This window comes from Plectropomus leopardus, chromosome 11, assembly GCF_008729295.1.
Source record: "Plectropomus leopardus isolate mb chromosome 11, YSFRI_Pleo_2.0, whole genome shotgun sequence".
In the NCBI taxonomy this organism is placed as follows: Eukaryota; Metazoa; Chordata; class Actinopteri; order Perciformes; family Serranidae; genus Plectropomus; species Plectropomus leopardus.
In genome coordinates, this window is record NC_056473.1 from 3,822,603 (window position 1) to 3,839,513 (window position 16,911).

At 40.1% G+C, this 16,911-nt stretch overlaps 2 protein-coding genes across 3 annotated transcripts in view; one reads left to right on the forward strand and one right to left on the reverse strand.

Annotated features, from left to right (window-relative positions):
- scaper (S-phase cyclin A-associated protein in the ER) overlaps nucleotides 1-9,449 on the forward strand; it is a 90,181-nt gene extending 80,732 nt beyond the window's left edge. For both annotated transcript variants that reach the window (XM_042495952.1, XM_042495953.1), the window contains exons 29-31: nucleotides 7,113-7,304; nucleotides 8,343-8,391; nucleotides 8,682-9,449. In XM_042495952.1, coding sequence (XP_042351886.1) covers nucleotides 7,113-7,304; nucleotides 8,343-8,391; nucleotides 8,682-8,779 — 339 coding nt within the window. In that variant the 3' untranslated portion in view covers nucleotides 8,780-9,449. The remainder of the gene's footprint in view (nucleotides 1-7,112; nucleotides 7,305-8,342; nucleotides 8,392-8,681) is intronic.
- Nucleotides 9,450-11,248: 1,799 nt separating this feature from the next.
- On the reverse strand, nucleotides 11,249-15,849 carry isl2a (ISL LIM homeobox 2a). Its single transcript, XM_042496872.1, is given in 7 exon segments — nucleotides 11,249-11,398; nucleotides 12,468-12,635; nucleotides 13,559-13,845; nucleotides 14,404-14,663; nucleotides 14,958-15,147; nucleotides 15,610-15,681; nucleotides 15,684-15,849. Coding segments are annotated over 7 exon segments (1,260 nt in total). The 3' UTR covers nucleotides 11,249-11,281.
- Nucleotides 15,850-16,911: the final 1,062 nt, after the last annotated feature.

Sequence of the window (16,911 nt, forward strand, 5' to 3'; positions counted from 1 at the left end):
TGTTGGGAAACAAGATCCCGCACAACCTCCACACACAGTTGATCTTTGCCAGTGGTCCAGTTCCTGGAATGCGTCCATTCAGTTCCGCACCAAGATGGATGGCGTTAAGGAGAATATTTAGAGCAGCCTGAGCTTTTCTCAAGCTAATGTAAGCATTGGCAGGACACAAAAGCAGCCCGACCCGAGGCCTGTGCGGTCGCGGAGACTGCTGATTCACTGTCGATGCACCAGCTTTTGTTTATATATATATATATAATATATATTTGTTTATATATATATATATATATATATTATATATCGTGTGTGTGTGTGTGTGTGTGTGTGTGTGTGTGTGTGTGTGTGTGTGTGTGTGTGTATATGTGTGTGTGTGTGTGTGTGTGTTGTGTGTGGTGTGTATGTGTGTGTGTGTGTGTGTGGGTGTGTGTGTGTGTGTGTGTGTGTGTGTATATGTGTATATGTGTGTGTGTGTATATATGTGTGTGTGTGTGTGTGTGTGTGTGTGTGTGTGTGTGTGTGTGTGTGCTCTAGAAATAAGGCTGCTCATAAAAAGCAGAACTTTGAAGCAGCACTATACGTAGTGATGTATTCCCTCTGCTCTGCGGGGCATGAATAATTCACCTTGTCACACAAAAAGCCATTGGGAGAGTGACATATGTAGGCTTGTGTGTTTTTCAAGTGTGTCTCTGCTCGTGGGGGCCACTGAGCCGTGTAGCCATATGTTTCATTGTCTGCTGGGAGCGTCCGTAAAGACCTTTTGACAAAAAAAGCCGAGCAAATGACACCTATTTTGCAACTGACATGTAACTGTACCTCCTTTTTCCCTGAAGAGACATGCGCCGGTAATCTCCCTGTCTTTGGATACAGTGATTCATTTGTGAATCATGTGTTGGGATGTTGAATCTTTGAGCTGACGAGACTTTAATTGTAAACTGTTGACACGTTAACCCACGTGACTCCTGCTTGCTATTTTAGAAAGGAAAGCAATTTGAGAGTGTGGAAGTCTTAAGAAAACTTTTGAGTGTGTGGAAAATGGCCACACACACGCAGGCAGAGTGAGCTACAAGCACAAAAAGGCACACAAGGCAGGTTTTCATTACTGCCAAACTGTGCAAATTGAAATTGCGAATATAGAATATGTCTAATGGAAACAGGTTAATTTTGAAAAACTCCCATTTATCACAAAAAAAGTTTTTAATTTTTGCATGAGGTGGTATTTCAGGCGATATTTTGCAAAACTGCAATGGAAACATTTTTTTGGCTTTTCTAGGTCACTTGATGCTATAGCTAGTTGCTTGTCAGTATGAACTGGCTCCCTCCGGCATGATGCAGCAGGAGCTACAAGATGTGTTATTGCAACACATAACTCTTCAAAAGTTGAGCGGATCATCTGAAAGCACTGTTCCCACGGATCCTTAAAAAGTCTTGAAGGGCACTGAATTCATTAATCTAAAAATAAGGCCTTAATTTGCATAAAAATGTCTTAAATCAATCTTTCAAAAGCTTAGATATTGGAGGTAGGATTGACCTTTTTGTCTGACAATGCATTGCAAAAGCTCAAAATACGTAGGGGGTAAGAGTCATTTTTTTAAAAAAAATATGGAAAAAATAAAAGAAAATTCCCCTTTAACCTCAAGTAATTGATGTCGATACATGTTTGGGTTTTTTTGCTTCAATATTGGCTACTGAAAAATTGGTATTAAATTTCAATTCATGTGGCATTAAAAGAGTCTTTAAAAGTCTTAAATCCCACTTGCCTGAAGTTGTGAACCCTGTCCGGAAGTTTTGAATCCACATTTCCTCTATGCAATTGTGGACTATCAGCTCCCAGAAATCCCTCATACGTGGCCGTTCCCATGTATAAGGGGCTCGTCTTTCCATTATCACTCCATAACACGCTTACGTGGCCTTGGATTGGAAATAATGACGGCTAGTATGGTGGCTGCAATAGAAATAAAGCTGCCAATGTTATGAACATCCATCACCATGCTTCCTGGAATGTTATCCTGAGAGGAGAAGTTGCAGAACATCACTCAATGTAAACACTGTCATCTCGCAATTGTATTTATCGACATTTTGAAAATATCGCTTAAGTTTTTTTCACAAATCTGTAATGGAAGCCTGCCTATAGACGCATGTATAATTTCAGGTAGCTAATTTCAAAAGTGTAATGTTTTACCTTCACTGCCTCCCGAGATTACCTGGCTCCTCTGGGCTTAAATTATGTTAACTGTTTTCTTCATAAAAGCATCACAAGCTTTGGATTACCTCTGTAGTGCATATCCCACACACATCTCCAGAGCTCAGCCTTATCTGCGGGTCATCCCCCTTCTTCCCATTCTCTACAAGGGCGTTTCCTCTGCCCCGCAGACCCAAGCCGAGCTTTAGGCCTGTAATTCCTGTTAACCTGATGTTGAAACGCTCCCTTCAGCAGTCCATTACAGCCAAGACAGCCAAGCCCTCACTGCCTGCAGGGTAAGTGCAGCTCGTGCAGACCATAGGGAGCCAGCAGCGGGGGAATGCACACTTTGTATCACCCAGCAGAGTAAACAGAGGCAGAGTATCACAGACAGACACGCTCTCAAGCGACTGGCAGGAGAGGGCCTGATTGTTACCTCGGTAGATGATTTACACTCCGCTTCAAGGGTGAGCGCAGGTCCAACTGACTTTAAGTGAAGCTGAGGACATTTTTATCCCTGCAAACCTTTCAGCGAGGAGTTTCCATTTGTCTGTAGCACGGTCGTTAGGTTAGTTTCAGAGCCGAATTATCAGCAGGGGAGATCTGCGATGGAATGACAGCGTCAGCTCATAGAGATAAATAAAGAGTTAGTAAGCTTCATTGTGTAAACAGGGAGTTTTTACAGGATTTTAAAACAACTGACAATTGCCTCAGAAGTCAAGTTGGAGGGTCTATGTCAATGTCTGCGTCGTCGTCCAGAGGTGATTTATGCAAGGCATCTCAATCAGCCATTGTAAATGTAAAGAGGCAATTTAACTGACTTTGTTTTGTTGTTTGCGCTGTGCTGCTTGTCTTATCAGTGAGGCAGTTCCAGTCTGATGGATCTGGTTTGTCTTGTGGATTCGAGTGTCAGATATATGGCCCTGCCCTGACGCTGGTTCCTCCTGAGGTGTTTGGGCTGTCTAGGTGCTACCATGAATGGAGATTCCTCTCAAGATTGTCACGTGTCTTCTGTGTCTCATTAAAAATCACTCATTATATTTTTGCATTAAGAAATTAATAACATATCTTTGCTTCTGTGCTGCAGCCTCATGCACACAGGCTGATGATGCTATTTGAGATTTACACTTTATTACACGGCTGGATGATGACTGCCTCCTCTTTTTCGTCTCCGTTCTTGTCATTGAAGTTTTAGTCTATATGAAGGAAGAAAAACAGACACTTCAGTATAAACAATATAACCATCTACGTCTGACCTGGCTCCAAACAGTAAAAGTCGGTGTGATTCTGGTAAGGATTTTTCATGCCACTCAGTTTTCCAATAATAACCTCTTTCCAGAAAGGAAAATCAAATTCTCACAATGAACGTAAGAAGGTTCCTTCCTCTATATTACATTTCCAACATAAGTTGTTTTATATCAAACCCATTTTGTCAAGTCTAAATGGTGTATAGTAATACCTATGAATTAGGGGTCAACCGATACTGGCTTTTCAGGGCCGATATCGATATGGATTATTATTACTTAATGAGACCAGTAACCGATATTTGGAACCAATATGCATTTACAGTAAAAAAAAATATTTCTGTCAAAATTTAGAATTTGGAATATAACAAACTTTTTTTAAATGTCTTCAGCAAATGTTTAATTGAAACTGAAACTTTTAACATATATAGCAAGTTCCCTGCAACTTTTTTAAGTTAAGTTAAATTTTAAATTAAAAAAATCAATGAATGAAGATAGCTCCTTGAGGTTTTACAAAGTAAAATTTCCTCCCATGTTGACACTTTCTTTGCATGAATAGCAGACTGCCTTCCCTAATGTTGGTTGAGTGTAATGCACAAAGTTTTTCATTTATCAGTTTTTTTATCTGCCATCATTAAAATACAATGCCAATACAGATAGTCAGCAAAATGCCAAATTTTGGGCCCAACAAACAGCTAGACCAATAATCTGTTGACTATATTATAAATAATTTACCCTGGACATCCCTAATAAACTGTCCTGTATCACTGTGTCTTTCCATGCATGAACCTTGATGTTACAATTTAGATCTTTTTGCCAGATTGTGTCTTTTCATACTTCCTTTCTGTTCCTAAATCTGCTTTAACTTTGGTTTCCGCTCTGATGCCGTTTTTTCCCAGGATTTTGTTTGCGTTTCGGAACATTAACTTTACACACTCTTTGTTGTCATTGAGGACAGTGAGGAAGTTATGTAACGGAGGCGTCATAAAACTGGGCGCTGTTTGAAAATGCCAGGTCCCTGAACTTAAGAAAGAACAGAACAGCCAAGACACTTGAGTTTTTACTGGGTCTGCGTTGTGCTCGTGGCCAGATGCATGTCCTCAGATGCTTGTTGTTAGTTTTATGATGTCAGGCTTTGAGCAGCAGATACTTCAGCTGAGGAGCCGGGAGAGGTAACGCTGCGGCATAATCTCTGGTTGGAAACTGTTCCAGGCTCTGGTGTTGCTCTTCACCTGGTGGAGGCGTGGAAAGTTGGCAGGGGACCTGGGTGTCTTTGTAACCTCCATAGTCTTGCTGCCACCAGGTTTTTGTTTTATGTCTCTCTGTGTCAGGCACTTGAGGGTAGACAATTTGTTTAGGCAGCTGAAGATGGAGCTGTGCGTAGTGGAGGATTATGAGATCGCTGGGTGATTTGTGGGTTGGATCTTCTCAGAGCCCCGGCTCCAACATCCAGCACTTGGTATGGTGTTAAATTATGATACCTGAACCATAAATATTCTGGATTAAAACCCAAGAATGAATCTTTAGCTTTTGCAGAATCATGGTTTTCTAATGAATTCAGCTGCATGAATTTATGACCCCCCTCCAATGCCAGTTTGTCTTTGGGCAGTGTTGCAACAGACAAGATAAATATGATGATGTCGGATTTAGTGGAGAGGAGCATGAAAATGCTAAAACTACATGCACTGAAAATAAGCAGCTCTACTTTTGAAAACATCCAGAGCTTGCCTCTTTTTTTTTTCCTTCCATCAGTGGACGAATTTGTCCGAGTCCCACATTCCTTTGTGAAAAACACTTATTGAGTCAGAGAAACTGTGGGGATTTTGTTCTTTCACTGTTAGACACACATATTCACAGCAAGGTCTACATCTTTGTAATGAATTCAATTCAAAAATTGAATATAATAAGTGTGTTTTTTAAGTGTTTAACTGAAAATAATAACCGTCATGTTTTTTTTTTTTTTAAGATTCTTTTTGGGCTTTTTTGCCTTTATTATGACAGGACAGTCATATCACAGAAGGGAGAGAGAGGGGGTTACATGCAGCAAAGGGCAAAGGTTGGACTTGAGCCTGCTGCAGCAAGGACATACTGTAGCCCTTATACATGTGGCTAAAGCTCTGCCAGGTGAGCTACTGGGCACCCCCACCACCGTGTTTCTACAGTAGCCCAGAACAGACAAACCAGACACTGACCATATGTTTTTTTGCATTGGCCACTGTAGTTATCAGCCTCTTCACGAAGAGCAGCGTCAGGAAAACATTTTATTTTATTTTATTTTATTTTATTTTGTTTTGATTTATTTTATTTCATTTTGTTTTGTTTTGTTTTATTTTGGGGGTTTTATTTATTTATTTATTTATTTTTTACCTAAATCTGCCTCATTCAATGTTTTTACAGGTTTCAAACAGTGTTTGTTTTCGAGAGAAAGAGACCTCTGCCGATAATTCCTCTCCCAGTATGATGAAGAAACAGAAATGAACAATGAACGCAGCAGACAGGAGAAGTTCCAGCTTGTTGCAATCTTTAGTCCTCACTGTTGGATGCCACCATATCTAAAACACTGCTCCTTTAATTCAGTACAGTAAAGAAAGTTTGTGGGGTTTTTTTTTTTGAGCTTCAAAAATCAACTCTTACATTTCAAGTTGACAAATTCAGTGCCCTTCACATTTTCAAGTATTTGCAATGCATTAAAGTTCAGATTGTTTGACCCGCGCATATGGATCCTTTAAACAGAGGGCGATAGGAAGTGGCGCTGTTTTGTGTCCCTTTGAACGTCGCTGTAGACGGCGGCTCTGAGAAGCTTCACCTTGAACTGATAAAAGCGATGAATTATCGCTTTGTTTATCCTGCTGCTCAAACTTGGAGTGCACTATCAAAGGAAAAGCCGGTGGAAGAGTATTAGAGAGTGTATTTTTAAAATCTTGTAAATCTGGTGAATTTATGTCACAGTGACTTGGGGACCTCACCTTGCCCTTCTGGTTTCCATTGGCATTGAGCTCTCCACTCCTGTAGTCTGTACCTCTAAAGCAGTGCAGTGATTTTTTTTGGTTTTTCTTCATTCCCAGGCTCAGGGGAGATGACCAGAGCATTAGGCCGGGACCCCTTCTCTTGCAGCCGTCCCCTTTCTAATCATATGAAGCTGGGAGTGATTAGCTTTTAATACCGGTGGCCCCGGATGTGATGGTGTGTGATTGACGGGCTGTGATGGAGAGCAGGATGTCAGCAGAGTGAAAATACCATTAATGTTATTGCTCATTTCTTAAAGTGGGGGTGGCCACACTGTTGGCGGAGGTTTGCTCACCCTGCCCCCCCCTCGCTGCACTGTGGATGCCCTCTCAACCTGAGCTGCACTCCTGTGGGGTGGTAACAAGTTTTTGCACAGACTGTCCTCCAGTGTTGCTTGACACAAAACTTGAAAGTGAAGTTTTGATAATGACATCAGTTCACGTTTCCCTCTTGTGTTACAGCAGCTCTGCTACAAAGGAAGAACAACAAAACATCCCATCATTGTGTTTTACAGCCCATAATTGCGTGGTGGGAGGCTGTGCCCCCCAGGTCTCCTCCTAATGGCTGTTTGTGTGTTGTTTTAGTGGCAGATTTACATGTGGGAGGGATACAGGGCGGTGATTTACAAGCAGCAGTGCTGCTGACTGGCTCTGTGACTGACTGGCCCCGCTCCCTGTGTGTTCCAGGTGATCGTGCAGTCTGGCCGCCAGCCCAGCGTGCTGCAGAAACTGTGTCAGCTGCCCTTCCAGTACTTCAGCCACCCGCGCCTCATCCGAGTGCTCTTCCCCTCCCTCATCTCGGCCTGCTACAACAACTCCCAAAATAAGGTCATTCTGCAGCAGGAGATGAGCTGTGTGCTGCTGGCTACGTTCATCCAGGTAAACACGGGAACATGATCGCAGTACATGCACAAGCACAAAGCGATTATTATTTTACACACAGATATATGTGTATGACAATGACAAGCCAAGAAAAAAAAGTTCAGGATTGTTGCATCAAAAAAACAGGTTATCAAAAGAATAAAATATGAAATATTTAATCATTGCTAATCAAAAACATCCTCTTTGTCTTGACAGTTTCATGCATCTAAATGTTGTGTAAGATGTGGATGTTTTTGCCTGCCTGGATGTACAACTGACTCTGAGAAAGTTCTCTATTGACTCATAGATAGTTCTCTTTTAATTCAAATTTTAGTGCTTGTGAATTCTATTTTGTCTCCCTTTGTGTCTCTGTCTGCACCTCTGTTTTCATTGCTGTCTTAAAAAAGGGATTCGTAATCTCAGTGGGACCAACCTGATTAAATAAAGGTTAAATTAAATAATAAAATAAAAGAAAACACCCATACATAAATAATGATTTTATATTTCTTTCACATCTTTCTTGTTTGCTCCGGCTGATTAACGTCGCTCATGTGGGCCCTGGTGAATCTGTAACAGGCCATCTTTTTTACAAAGATAAATGGCTTCCTTCTCAGTGGATTTACCTGCCACTGGTGCAACTCCCAGTAAACAGCTTGTCTCCTTCATCTTCCCCTGACAGCCCGCCCCTCACCACTCTGCAAGCACCACTGTTTAGACACAGATTAACTTCCATTCAATGGGAGACAAGCTATTGTCGTTTCTTTCAAACAAAGCAATAATGCATGGTGTCTTGCCCTGCTGCCCTCGTATTTGAGTTAACCTCAGGAAACATTCCTCACAGAGGAGGATTCTTTATCACCCATTACACTAGAAACATTCAGCTTATTTACTAAGTTATAATGATAGTTGCACCCTTATATTTTGCTTGAACATTTTTCTTTTTGGCTCAAAGGTTTAACTAATCTTAGATGAGAAAGTACTTGTTGCGTGTACTTGTGCACACAGCAAGTACTTGCAGTATACTGTTGAAGTAATGCTCCTCATTAATTCCTGCAGGACTGTGCTGCAAATGAAAAAGATTCCGACAACAAAACAAAGCACACAGGTAAGTTATTCCAATAATTGTATCAAATGCATATCAAAATATTAGGTTTCATTTTTGTTTTATTTTTAAGTTATTTTAATTATGTAAAAAAAACTGGTTGACTCGTGTAAAAACAGCTATTTTTGACAGGTAGGTTCCCTCATAGCTTCCAATATAATTAATGCACAGGCGTATTGAGACAAAGTATTTTCTCTACACAAATTTTGCACTTGTGTGAGTGAAATTTGCCAAATTTGGATTTCTTTTTGAACCGTGGTATAATGTATTTTTTCTTTTCTGGATGTGCAAAGTTTCCCAGCCGCTGGATTACTGCGAGTTGTCGAACCGCTTTCCAAGAGATCAGTGGGACTCAGCACTGCAGTTTTTTCTCAAGAAACAGGAGGAGTGATGGAGTTGCACACTGTCTTCAAAACAGATAAGCACGCTATAAACACTTCAGAAGAAATGTGACACGAGGAGCTTTTTGGGGATTTTTGTTTTTCTTTTTACTGACTTGAAGTCTGCACACGAGTTGATATGTTCTCCATACTGTCAAATGTAAAGACTGTTAAGCCTTATCCTGTGGTATGTTGGTGCAACAGTTTTGATTTCTTTGAAATCAGACTGATGTTTATGAGGAATTTGCACAAAATGTTTTGTTTGTACGTTGCAGTTTGAGCACATGCACAGCTATTCCATTTCATCTCTAAACAAGTCATTTGTTTTTCTCTTTGTTCCTGTTGTAGAGAGAAAATGGATCCGCTTTCAAAGCGGTGATGATCTAAACCTGAAACATTTACTTATACTGTAATTTATAATATGCCAAGTGTTTCCATCAAAACTGTATGTGTTAATTTATTGTATTTTCTCATTTTTGAATGTGAATATTCAGAATGTTTTCTCTAGTCTACATAACGCCAGTTCCATGACCTGCCTTGAGCGCAAACTTGTGTTGAGAGTTATATTTTTCATGTTCCCATGTTTTTCCTTTCTTTTTCTCTGTTAGACACTTACAAATTAATATAATTTATTGACTTATTTACGTTCATCATATGAAATAAAGTTCCTATGGCAATGAAGATTTCCTTATGATTTCCCTATGATTTCATGTACAAATGCAATTTGTCGAAAATTCCAAAATTTCAAATTCCAATATTGAATCTCAAAGAAACGTATTTCTGTGTGTGTGTGTGTGTGTGTGTGTGTGTGTGTGTGTGTGTGTGCGCGCTTGTCCAGGCAGAATTTAGAAAGAAGTTAAAGACATTTTTAGTAAAAGAAATAATCACAGTTACAAAACTGCTGTTTGCATTTTACACACTATGAAACTGTTGAAGCATTCATCAGGTTTTGGTTTTAGTTTGAAGGCAGAGTTGATGATGAACATTTGGGAGTAAAAGTCCCCAACACGTTAGACTCCTGTTCAAATTCGGACGTGTTATTACGCGAGTAATAATGAACGTGTGTTGCTTCTAGCCCGGTCTGTTTCTCTAACTGGCACCTTTCTTCTCAGATTTATTGAGAAGAAAATGCTATTTGTTGCTTTGTTTAAAGATGAGTATCTGAGCATGTCTTAAAGACTTAACAGGATTTTGAATTTCAATGCGTCTCCGCTTCCCTCTCTGATAGAAGCCGATCCTCCCCAACAAATTGCTGAGGTGTCATGTGTCAGTCCCGGTTTGACCTGCATGCTCTTTTTGTCCAGCGGCTATTTTGCCCTTCAGGATTCCTACTGGAATGAAAATAAACTCAAGACACGCCAGGATGCGTCCGCGGGCTGGGAGTCCCCTCAGCAGTGCGCGCGCGGCTGCGCGTTTTGTTTTGGGCCCATTCAGTGTATCCTTTGCAGGTGATGCCAGATGCAGATAAGCGGCCGCCGCTGCCTGTCCTCTGTCTAGACTTGTACGCATGGGCCTCAGGTTGGTATGGCACTGTGACATTTTTCTAAATAAGGCCAGTTTAACCTTGTATGATGGGAACAGGACATTATGTAAAATTTCATAAATATAGCCCCTGACTTTTTGATTTTGGAGGCATGATTTTAAAAAAGCAAAATTATATGAGGAGGGGAATTAAACAGAGCTCAGCCTAGTGTGTCACATGCAGCGACCTTTGACACATGGGCCAAATGCTTAATAATACCTTGTCAGCCATCAGTCACTGATCCACTGGGCTCAGAAATTGAGCTGGCCTAAATATAAGCAGGGTTTTGCAAAGTGAAGCCTGCAGCTTACTGGCATAGAAAGGCACTCATAAACATTTGAATATTCCATTTCTGAATGCCCAAAATGTGTATGTTTATGCGTTTCCTCCAGCTCTTCAGTACCAAGTATCTTAGCAGCATTTCTTTTTACCTCAAATCGGATTTATTTTGCCAACTATAATCTAAAAAGAAGAAATCCTTATGTTTGAAGGAACAAATTTGATTTCCATGCAATAATCACTTAGAACTATTAATTTTATTGATAAGATCGGCTATGTTTGTCCTCATAATAAATAATAATAACTTATTTTCTAGAGAAAACGCGAACAAAGCGCATCTCATCTGGTTCATTAATTTACAAGAGTCGATATTGAAACTTACAAATCATGCACATGTACTCAGTTCCTGATAAACATAACCTTCAGACATCCAGAGGCGCGCGTGCTTGAATCCCATAACATATGCAGCACGTGATGGCCACTTGAGGCATTGGCATCATGACAGAGGGTCCCATTAGCTGTCCATCAGCTGTGTGTCCTGTCAGATCTCCAATTCCTCCAGTCGGCACCTGAATGCATCCTCGTGCATAATCCATCCGGGTCCTTTTTAAATTCATTTTGCTTTAATTGGATGTCACCGAGGTCTCTGCGCGTCCCCTGGAGAGGACAACGGGTGCGCGCTCGGGTAGCTCCAGCTGACCTCGAGGCCTCTTCACGTGTCGACGGGACTCGGCACCATGCTGTTCGGTGTGTCCGGTAACTGAGACGACAGAGAGGTCACGTCGCTGCCCGAGGAGTTGCCCAGAGAGCCCGACTCAGAGAAAGACACCTGCCGGAGGAAACACAGGGAGCCACATCAACAACAACAACAACAACAAAAGACTTAAAAAAAGGTGATTTGACCTAACAATTTATCTCTGCTTGTGCCGAACTTTTCATGACCCCCACCCAGCTAGCAGGGAACATTCCCACAACATTGGCTAACGTTACAAGTTGCAATAATGTTTCAGGGAAAACATTTTAATCTAATGTTGAAAGAACATTTTAAGGATGCTTATCATCTCAAATAATGTTCCTGTACGATTAAAGACGCACGTTATAACTGCAACATTCTGAGGATGTTTTTGTGACGTTAAGAGGTGACAGAATGCTCTTTTTAGAAAAGGTTCCCATGTTATATGCTTACAAAGGAAAAACGTTTTCAGAGCAACATTCAGAAAATGTATTTAAAGATGAAAATGTATTGTGATAATTGTGATGTATTGTGATGTTTATAGAGAATATTAGTTGAACGTTAGAAAAACTCATCATTCATTCATGTTTTTAAAAACAGAGAATGAGCGTTTTTAAAGTCAAAATTGCTAGCTGGGCAGTTAAAGACATGACAACATGTGAAAGTACTCATATCCAGAGCCAGTAGATAGCTCCAAATGAATTTGGAAAAAATTATATATGTATATACATTTTTCACGTTTTAGGCCAATCCATTAAAAACATGTAAAAACAAATTATTTTATCAGTATTGCAAATCTCATGAGACCACGTCGCATATCGAGTGACCCCACTTGGGGGGCCAACAAGGTTGAGAAACACTTTAGTGCAAGAGACAGCTTGTCTGCACTTGAATCTCTTGGAAATCAAAGGTCCCAGTATTATAGATGACACAATAGTTTCTAAACGTTTTTTAAACGAAGCCCAGCATCACAATCTTTTTACTTAGAACATCAGTTTATTAATTCTAGGCTATCTGGATTATTCTTTATTAGGCTACAGGCCAAATTGAAGTTTACAAATCCATATTTCCATTGTCCTCTCTGTCAGTCTCCCTTTGCAACATTTTCAATGGCAGCTCTAATATTTCCAGTTTATTTTGTATAATCTATCGAATGTGATGTTACCAGTTGCTGAAAGGCGGGCTGGTCCAGGTCGCTCTGCAGGGCGAAGTCGCTGAGGGTTTTCCACGGAGCCTGGTAGGTCTGCACCTCCACAGGATTCCCCTGCACGGTGTTATCGTGCCGGATAGGACTGCCTGCCACCAGAGGTGTGCCTGTCAGGCCCTGCAGATTCTGCAGGAGTATCGAAAACACTCAGTTTGCCCCAAATATTGACAAGTGATGTAGTTAGGATACAAGATGTCCTGCTGTTCATCCCCATGATGCAGAGAAAAATGAAGATTATAATTTGTAAAGATCCAACAGCCAATTTTGCGCAAAAACAAACAAAAAAAAACGTGTAAAAATCATTGAACTTTACTGTCATTGACTTAACCTCCACCCTGTAAAAAATCTCTATTAAAGTCATATGAGCCAGTAAAATTGCCTAAATGTAATTCTGCAATAGTTATTATACAATAAAGTGGGTTTAATGGTGTGTTTTTGTTTGCCAAAAACGGAATTGTTTTTCAAATCAAAAACATTTCACTCCAGTGATTCAATTTACAATCGTTTTCTGATTTATGAAAGCGTAACATATATTTATAATGGGAAATAAGGGAGCGGTTGTTTTGGTGATATTATTTTCTTTAGTGTTGTGAAGCTTATATTTTTGCCTTTTTTGTTTACAATGTTCCGTTTAAATTGTCTTTATGTTGTGCTGTCAGCAATTTCTGTAAAAAAAACAAAACCTGATTACAGTTTTTCCACGTTCTGCATGGTTTTTCTCTGGCACTATTCGTTACTATTTAATTATTAAATTCTTAGTTTGTCGAGCAATATGTGCCAATGACAGCTCATGAACATTATTTGGTTCCCTGATTATTCCAACACACTTGTTTTCTTTCCTTCTTAGCCAGAAAAATTAAACCAGCATTTTGTGGGGCAATGAAGCACTGTACATTTTACTCTAATTTACTAATGCTCTGAAAAGAATTTGTTGCCAAAATAGCACTGTAAAATGGGAGACGAGTGTAGCCTAGGCCTAATACAATGATGATGATTTTTTCAGTTTTATTATGAAAGTATAAAATCACATTACTCATAAGGTAACTCACGGTTTTGTCGCTGTGTTGCTGAGATTGAAGCTGCTTCATCAGGATGGACCTCTTCTTGTCTTTGCAGCGTTTGTTCTGGAACCAGACGCGGATCACCCGGGGGCTCAGGCCGGTCATCTCCACCAGCTGCTCTTTCATCAGAGCGTCCGGTCGCGGGTTGGCGTTGTAACAGGTCCGCAGGGTGTGGAGCTGCTTCTCGTTCAGCACCGTCCGGACCCGGGTCGTCTTCTCGGACTGCTTGTGGACGTGATTCCGATGATGAGGAGGATGACGGGCAGAAACCGGTTCTGAGACGAAGGTAAGAATTACATTAGAAAATAAATTCTTTACATCTGAAAATTTATCTTCAATTAAGAAAATAAAGCAACAAATAGCATGTATTTACAATTAATCACATCACACCTGCAATTAAATATAAGGCCACAGAAATACCACATATTGCTAGGCTGCTGTAAGGTTTATACTCTCACATAATGCTTTCCAAAAAAATAGGCTACGATATGTCGGCCTTTCATAAAACTAAATAGAAAAACAAAAAATAAAATAAAATTCAAAAATAAAAATAATGAAAATTAAAAATTCCAGAATGCCCCGAAAATCATTTTTAGGCTGGGCCTATATGTAAAGACAATAATTCACTTTATTTTGTTTAAATTTTGCCTAAAAATAATTTGCTTAAACTTTTGCAAGAAAGGTGTGTTGATGAACATGTTAATAATAATAATAATAATAATAATAATAATAATAATAATAATATAATAATAATAATAATATAGCATGCGCAGTTTTAGGCCTATGCAGATCATTTTAAAGTGCATTTAGTTCCATAATAAACCCGTTCGTACCTGAGATGTGCAACGGTCTGCTGTGGATGCTCCCCGGGCTGAGCGGGCTCCCTGCAGAGGCCCGCTCCACCAGCAAGCCGTGATCCGCCCGGCAGAGCAGCTCGTCGTCCCGCAGCGAGAACTCGTCCCCGGGCAGGAGGTGACGGCAGCAAACCGAGCACCGAAAACACTCCATGTGGTACACATTGTCCCGAGCTCTCATCACCAGGTCGCTGCTGCAGAAGCCCATGTTACACTTTGCGCATTTGATGCCAAATAACCTGAAAAAGGAGCGCGGAGACTGCGTTGGTGTCTTGCAGTTATTGTTGAATTAAATTAATTTGATGTTGATCTCAGTTCATGTCTAAAGAAGCGTAAAAAATGTGAATTTTGCTCACAGAAAATAATAAAAATCTGAATGCAACAAAAAATCTGCAGGTGATGTTTGTGCACTTTTGCACACCCTGCGCATTTGTAAATGAACTATATTAAACTATTAACTATGTAGGACCAGCACGCTGACTCTAAAATGCAGGAGAATAAAAAAAATACTAAAAACTCTGCTGCACTCCTACCTTGTATAATCTCGTTTACAGTAAGTTTTTCCGTCTCGGACGAAGCAAGTGCAGGTCTCGTCCAGGTACTGGCTGCACTCTGCACACTTGAGACAGGCTGCGTGCCATTCCAGGTCCGGGGAGACTCTCAGGATGTACTGGTCGTGTATCTGACTTCCACAGCCCACACACATTGCGATTCCCGACTTCTCTGCGTGAGGAGGGGAATGCGTTAATGCAACACAGTGCGCGCTCTTTTAATCCCCATGACATCCCTGTTAAACCCCCTTTCACCCCTTCACCTTAAAGAGAGAAAATGTTGCGCTCGCGTCGCAACAAACATGTGCGTGCTTCCAGGAATATTACAGAATTATTATAATAAGGCCACGGGAGCTAAAAATATCACCAAGTAACCTCAAACGCACAAGAAGCACAGTTACAATATAAGTTTCTATTATATGGAAATTCAAAGTTATTTTATTTATTTATTTTTTGGTTTGGATAGGTCTGTGGATCACGCCTTTGTTTCAGTTTTCTACTCCGCAAATTAATCGAGCAATTAAACATCAAATTCAAAATACTAAGCGCCGATTATGAGTTACAAATAAAATTTTAAACTCACAACAAACCCAAAATTACAGTATGTAGAAACAGAAAAAGGAATTTGCCTTACTTTTTGAATGATCCCCCATATCATCCAAGAAAGAAGTATTGAGCAGAATATCCACCATACAGGAGAAATAGCCCAGTGCAAGCCGACAGATGGAGGAGAGGAGCGGCAGAGGAGACCGTCCCGTCCTTGGCTGGATGATAAACTTGTATTCCTCCACCGAGAGGTGGAGAGAAAACAAAGATCCTCGACCAGTGACGTCTGCAAACCTGGACCTCTGTTGGTCCGAGGAGAGGGTGCCATGCAAATCTGCTTCTGGACCCCTGCGCTTTTTTTTCTTTCTCGACTCTTTGGACTGACTGGCTGTGAGAGTATTTTTCTCGTGTTTTTGTCCCCCCCAGCTGCCGGCCCTTCCCTGTCAGTGAAAGCAATTACCCTGGTAACCAACAGACAATTATAGGGAATTTACTGTGCCATATCAAATGTGACTTAAAAAGCTTCTTTTTTTCCTTTGCGTCACATACCCTTAACATGTATATGGTTTATGGATCATGATGCGTTATGTTTCGGGCAAGCTTATCCTCATCAGTAGGATGCGTATTTTATAGTGTAGTTTGTTTGATTATCTTTTTTTTTGTAAATCCATATCATGTGTGATTCCCTCCATGATACAACGTTGAATATTTGAATATGTAAAAATGCTTAATATCACTGCTTCTGATTTTGTTGGCAATGAAAAATGAATTTGCCTGTTACTTCTATTATAATCATTGATACTACTAACTACTACTACTACTAGCTACTACTAGGCCTACTACTACTAATAATAACAATGACAATAACAACAATAGTAATAATGATAATAATAATAATAACGATATTAATATCTTTTAACTTGTAATTGTTATTATTATTATTTCATTTTTTTTTTGGGGGGGGGGGGGGGGTAGGAGTCTGAGTGTTAATTGTAAAACTATTACAAACTATGGGTTTTCCTTTTGTTTTCGTTGTTCTCTTTCTGTGATAGTAACTTGAATAGTTAACCAATAATCTACTGTAGAGAGCCCTCTACTGGAGAACACATCATTTAAGCGATCAATACACCAATATAGTATCTATCGGCAGGCATAGGTTTAGATCTTTTTTTTCCTTTTGCGTATGGATTATCTATAAACTCGCACACTTGCGGTATATAGGTTATATGCAAGTGATAGCTGATGGAATGCCTGAACAACAATATATACTGCAAATATAATGGACTCGATGGATGACCATTCCATCGTCAGCCTTTATTAGTCATTAGAGTAAAAGAAAGAGAGGAAATGAGGGCGATAGATAGACAGATAGATAGATAGATAGATAGAT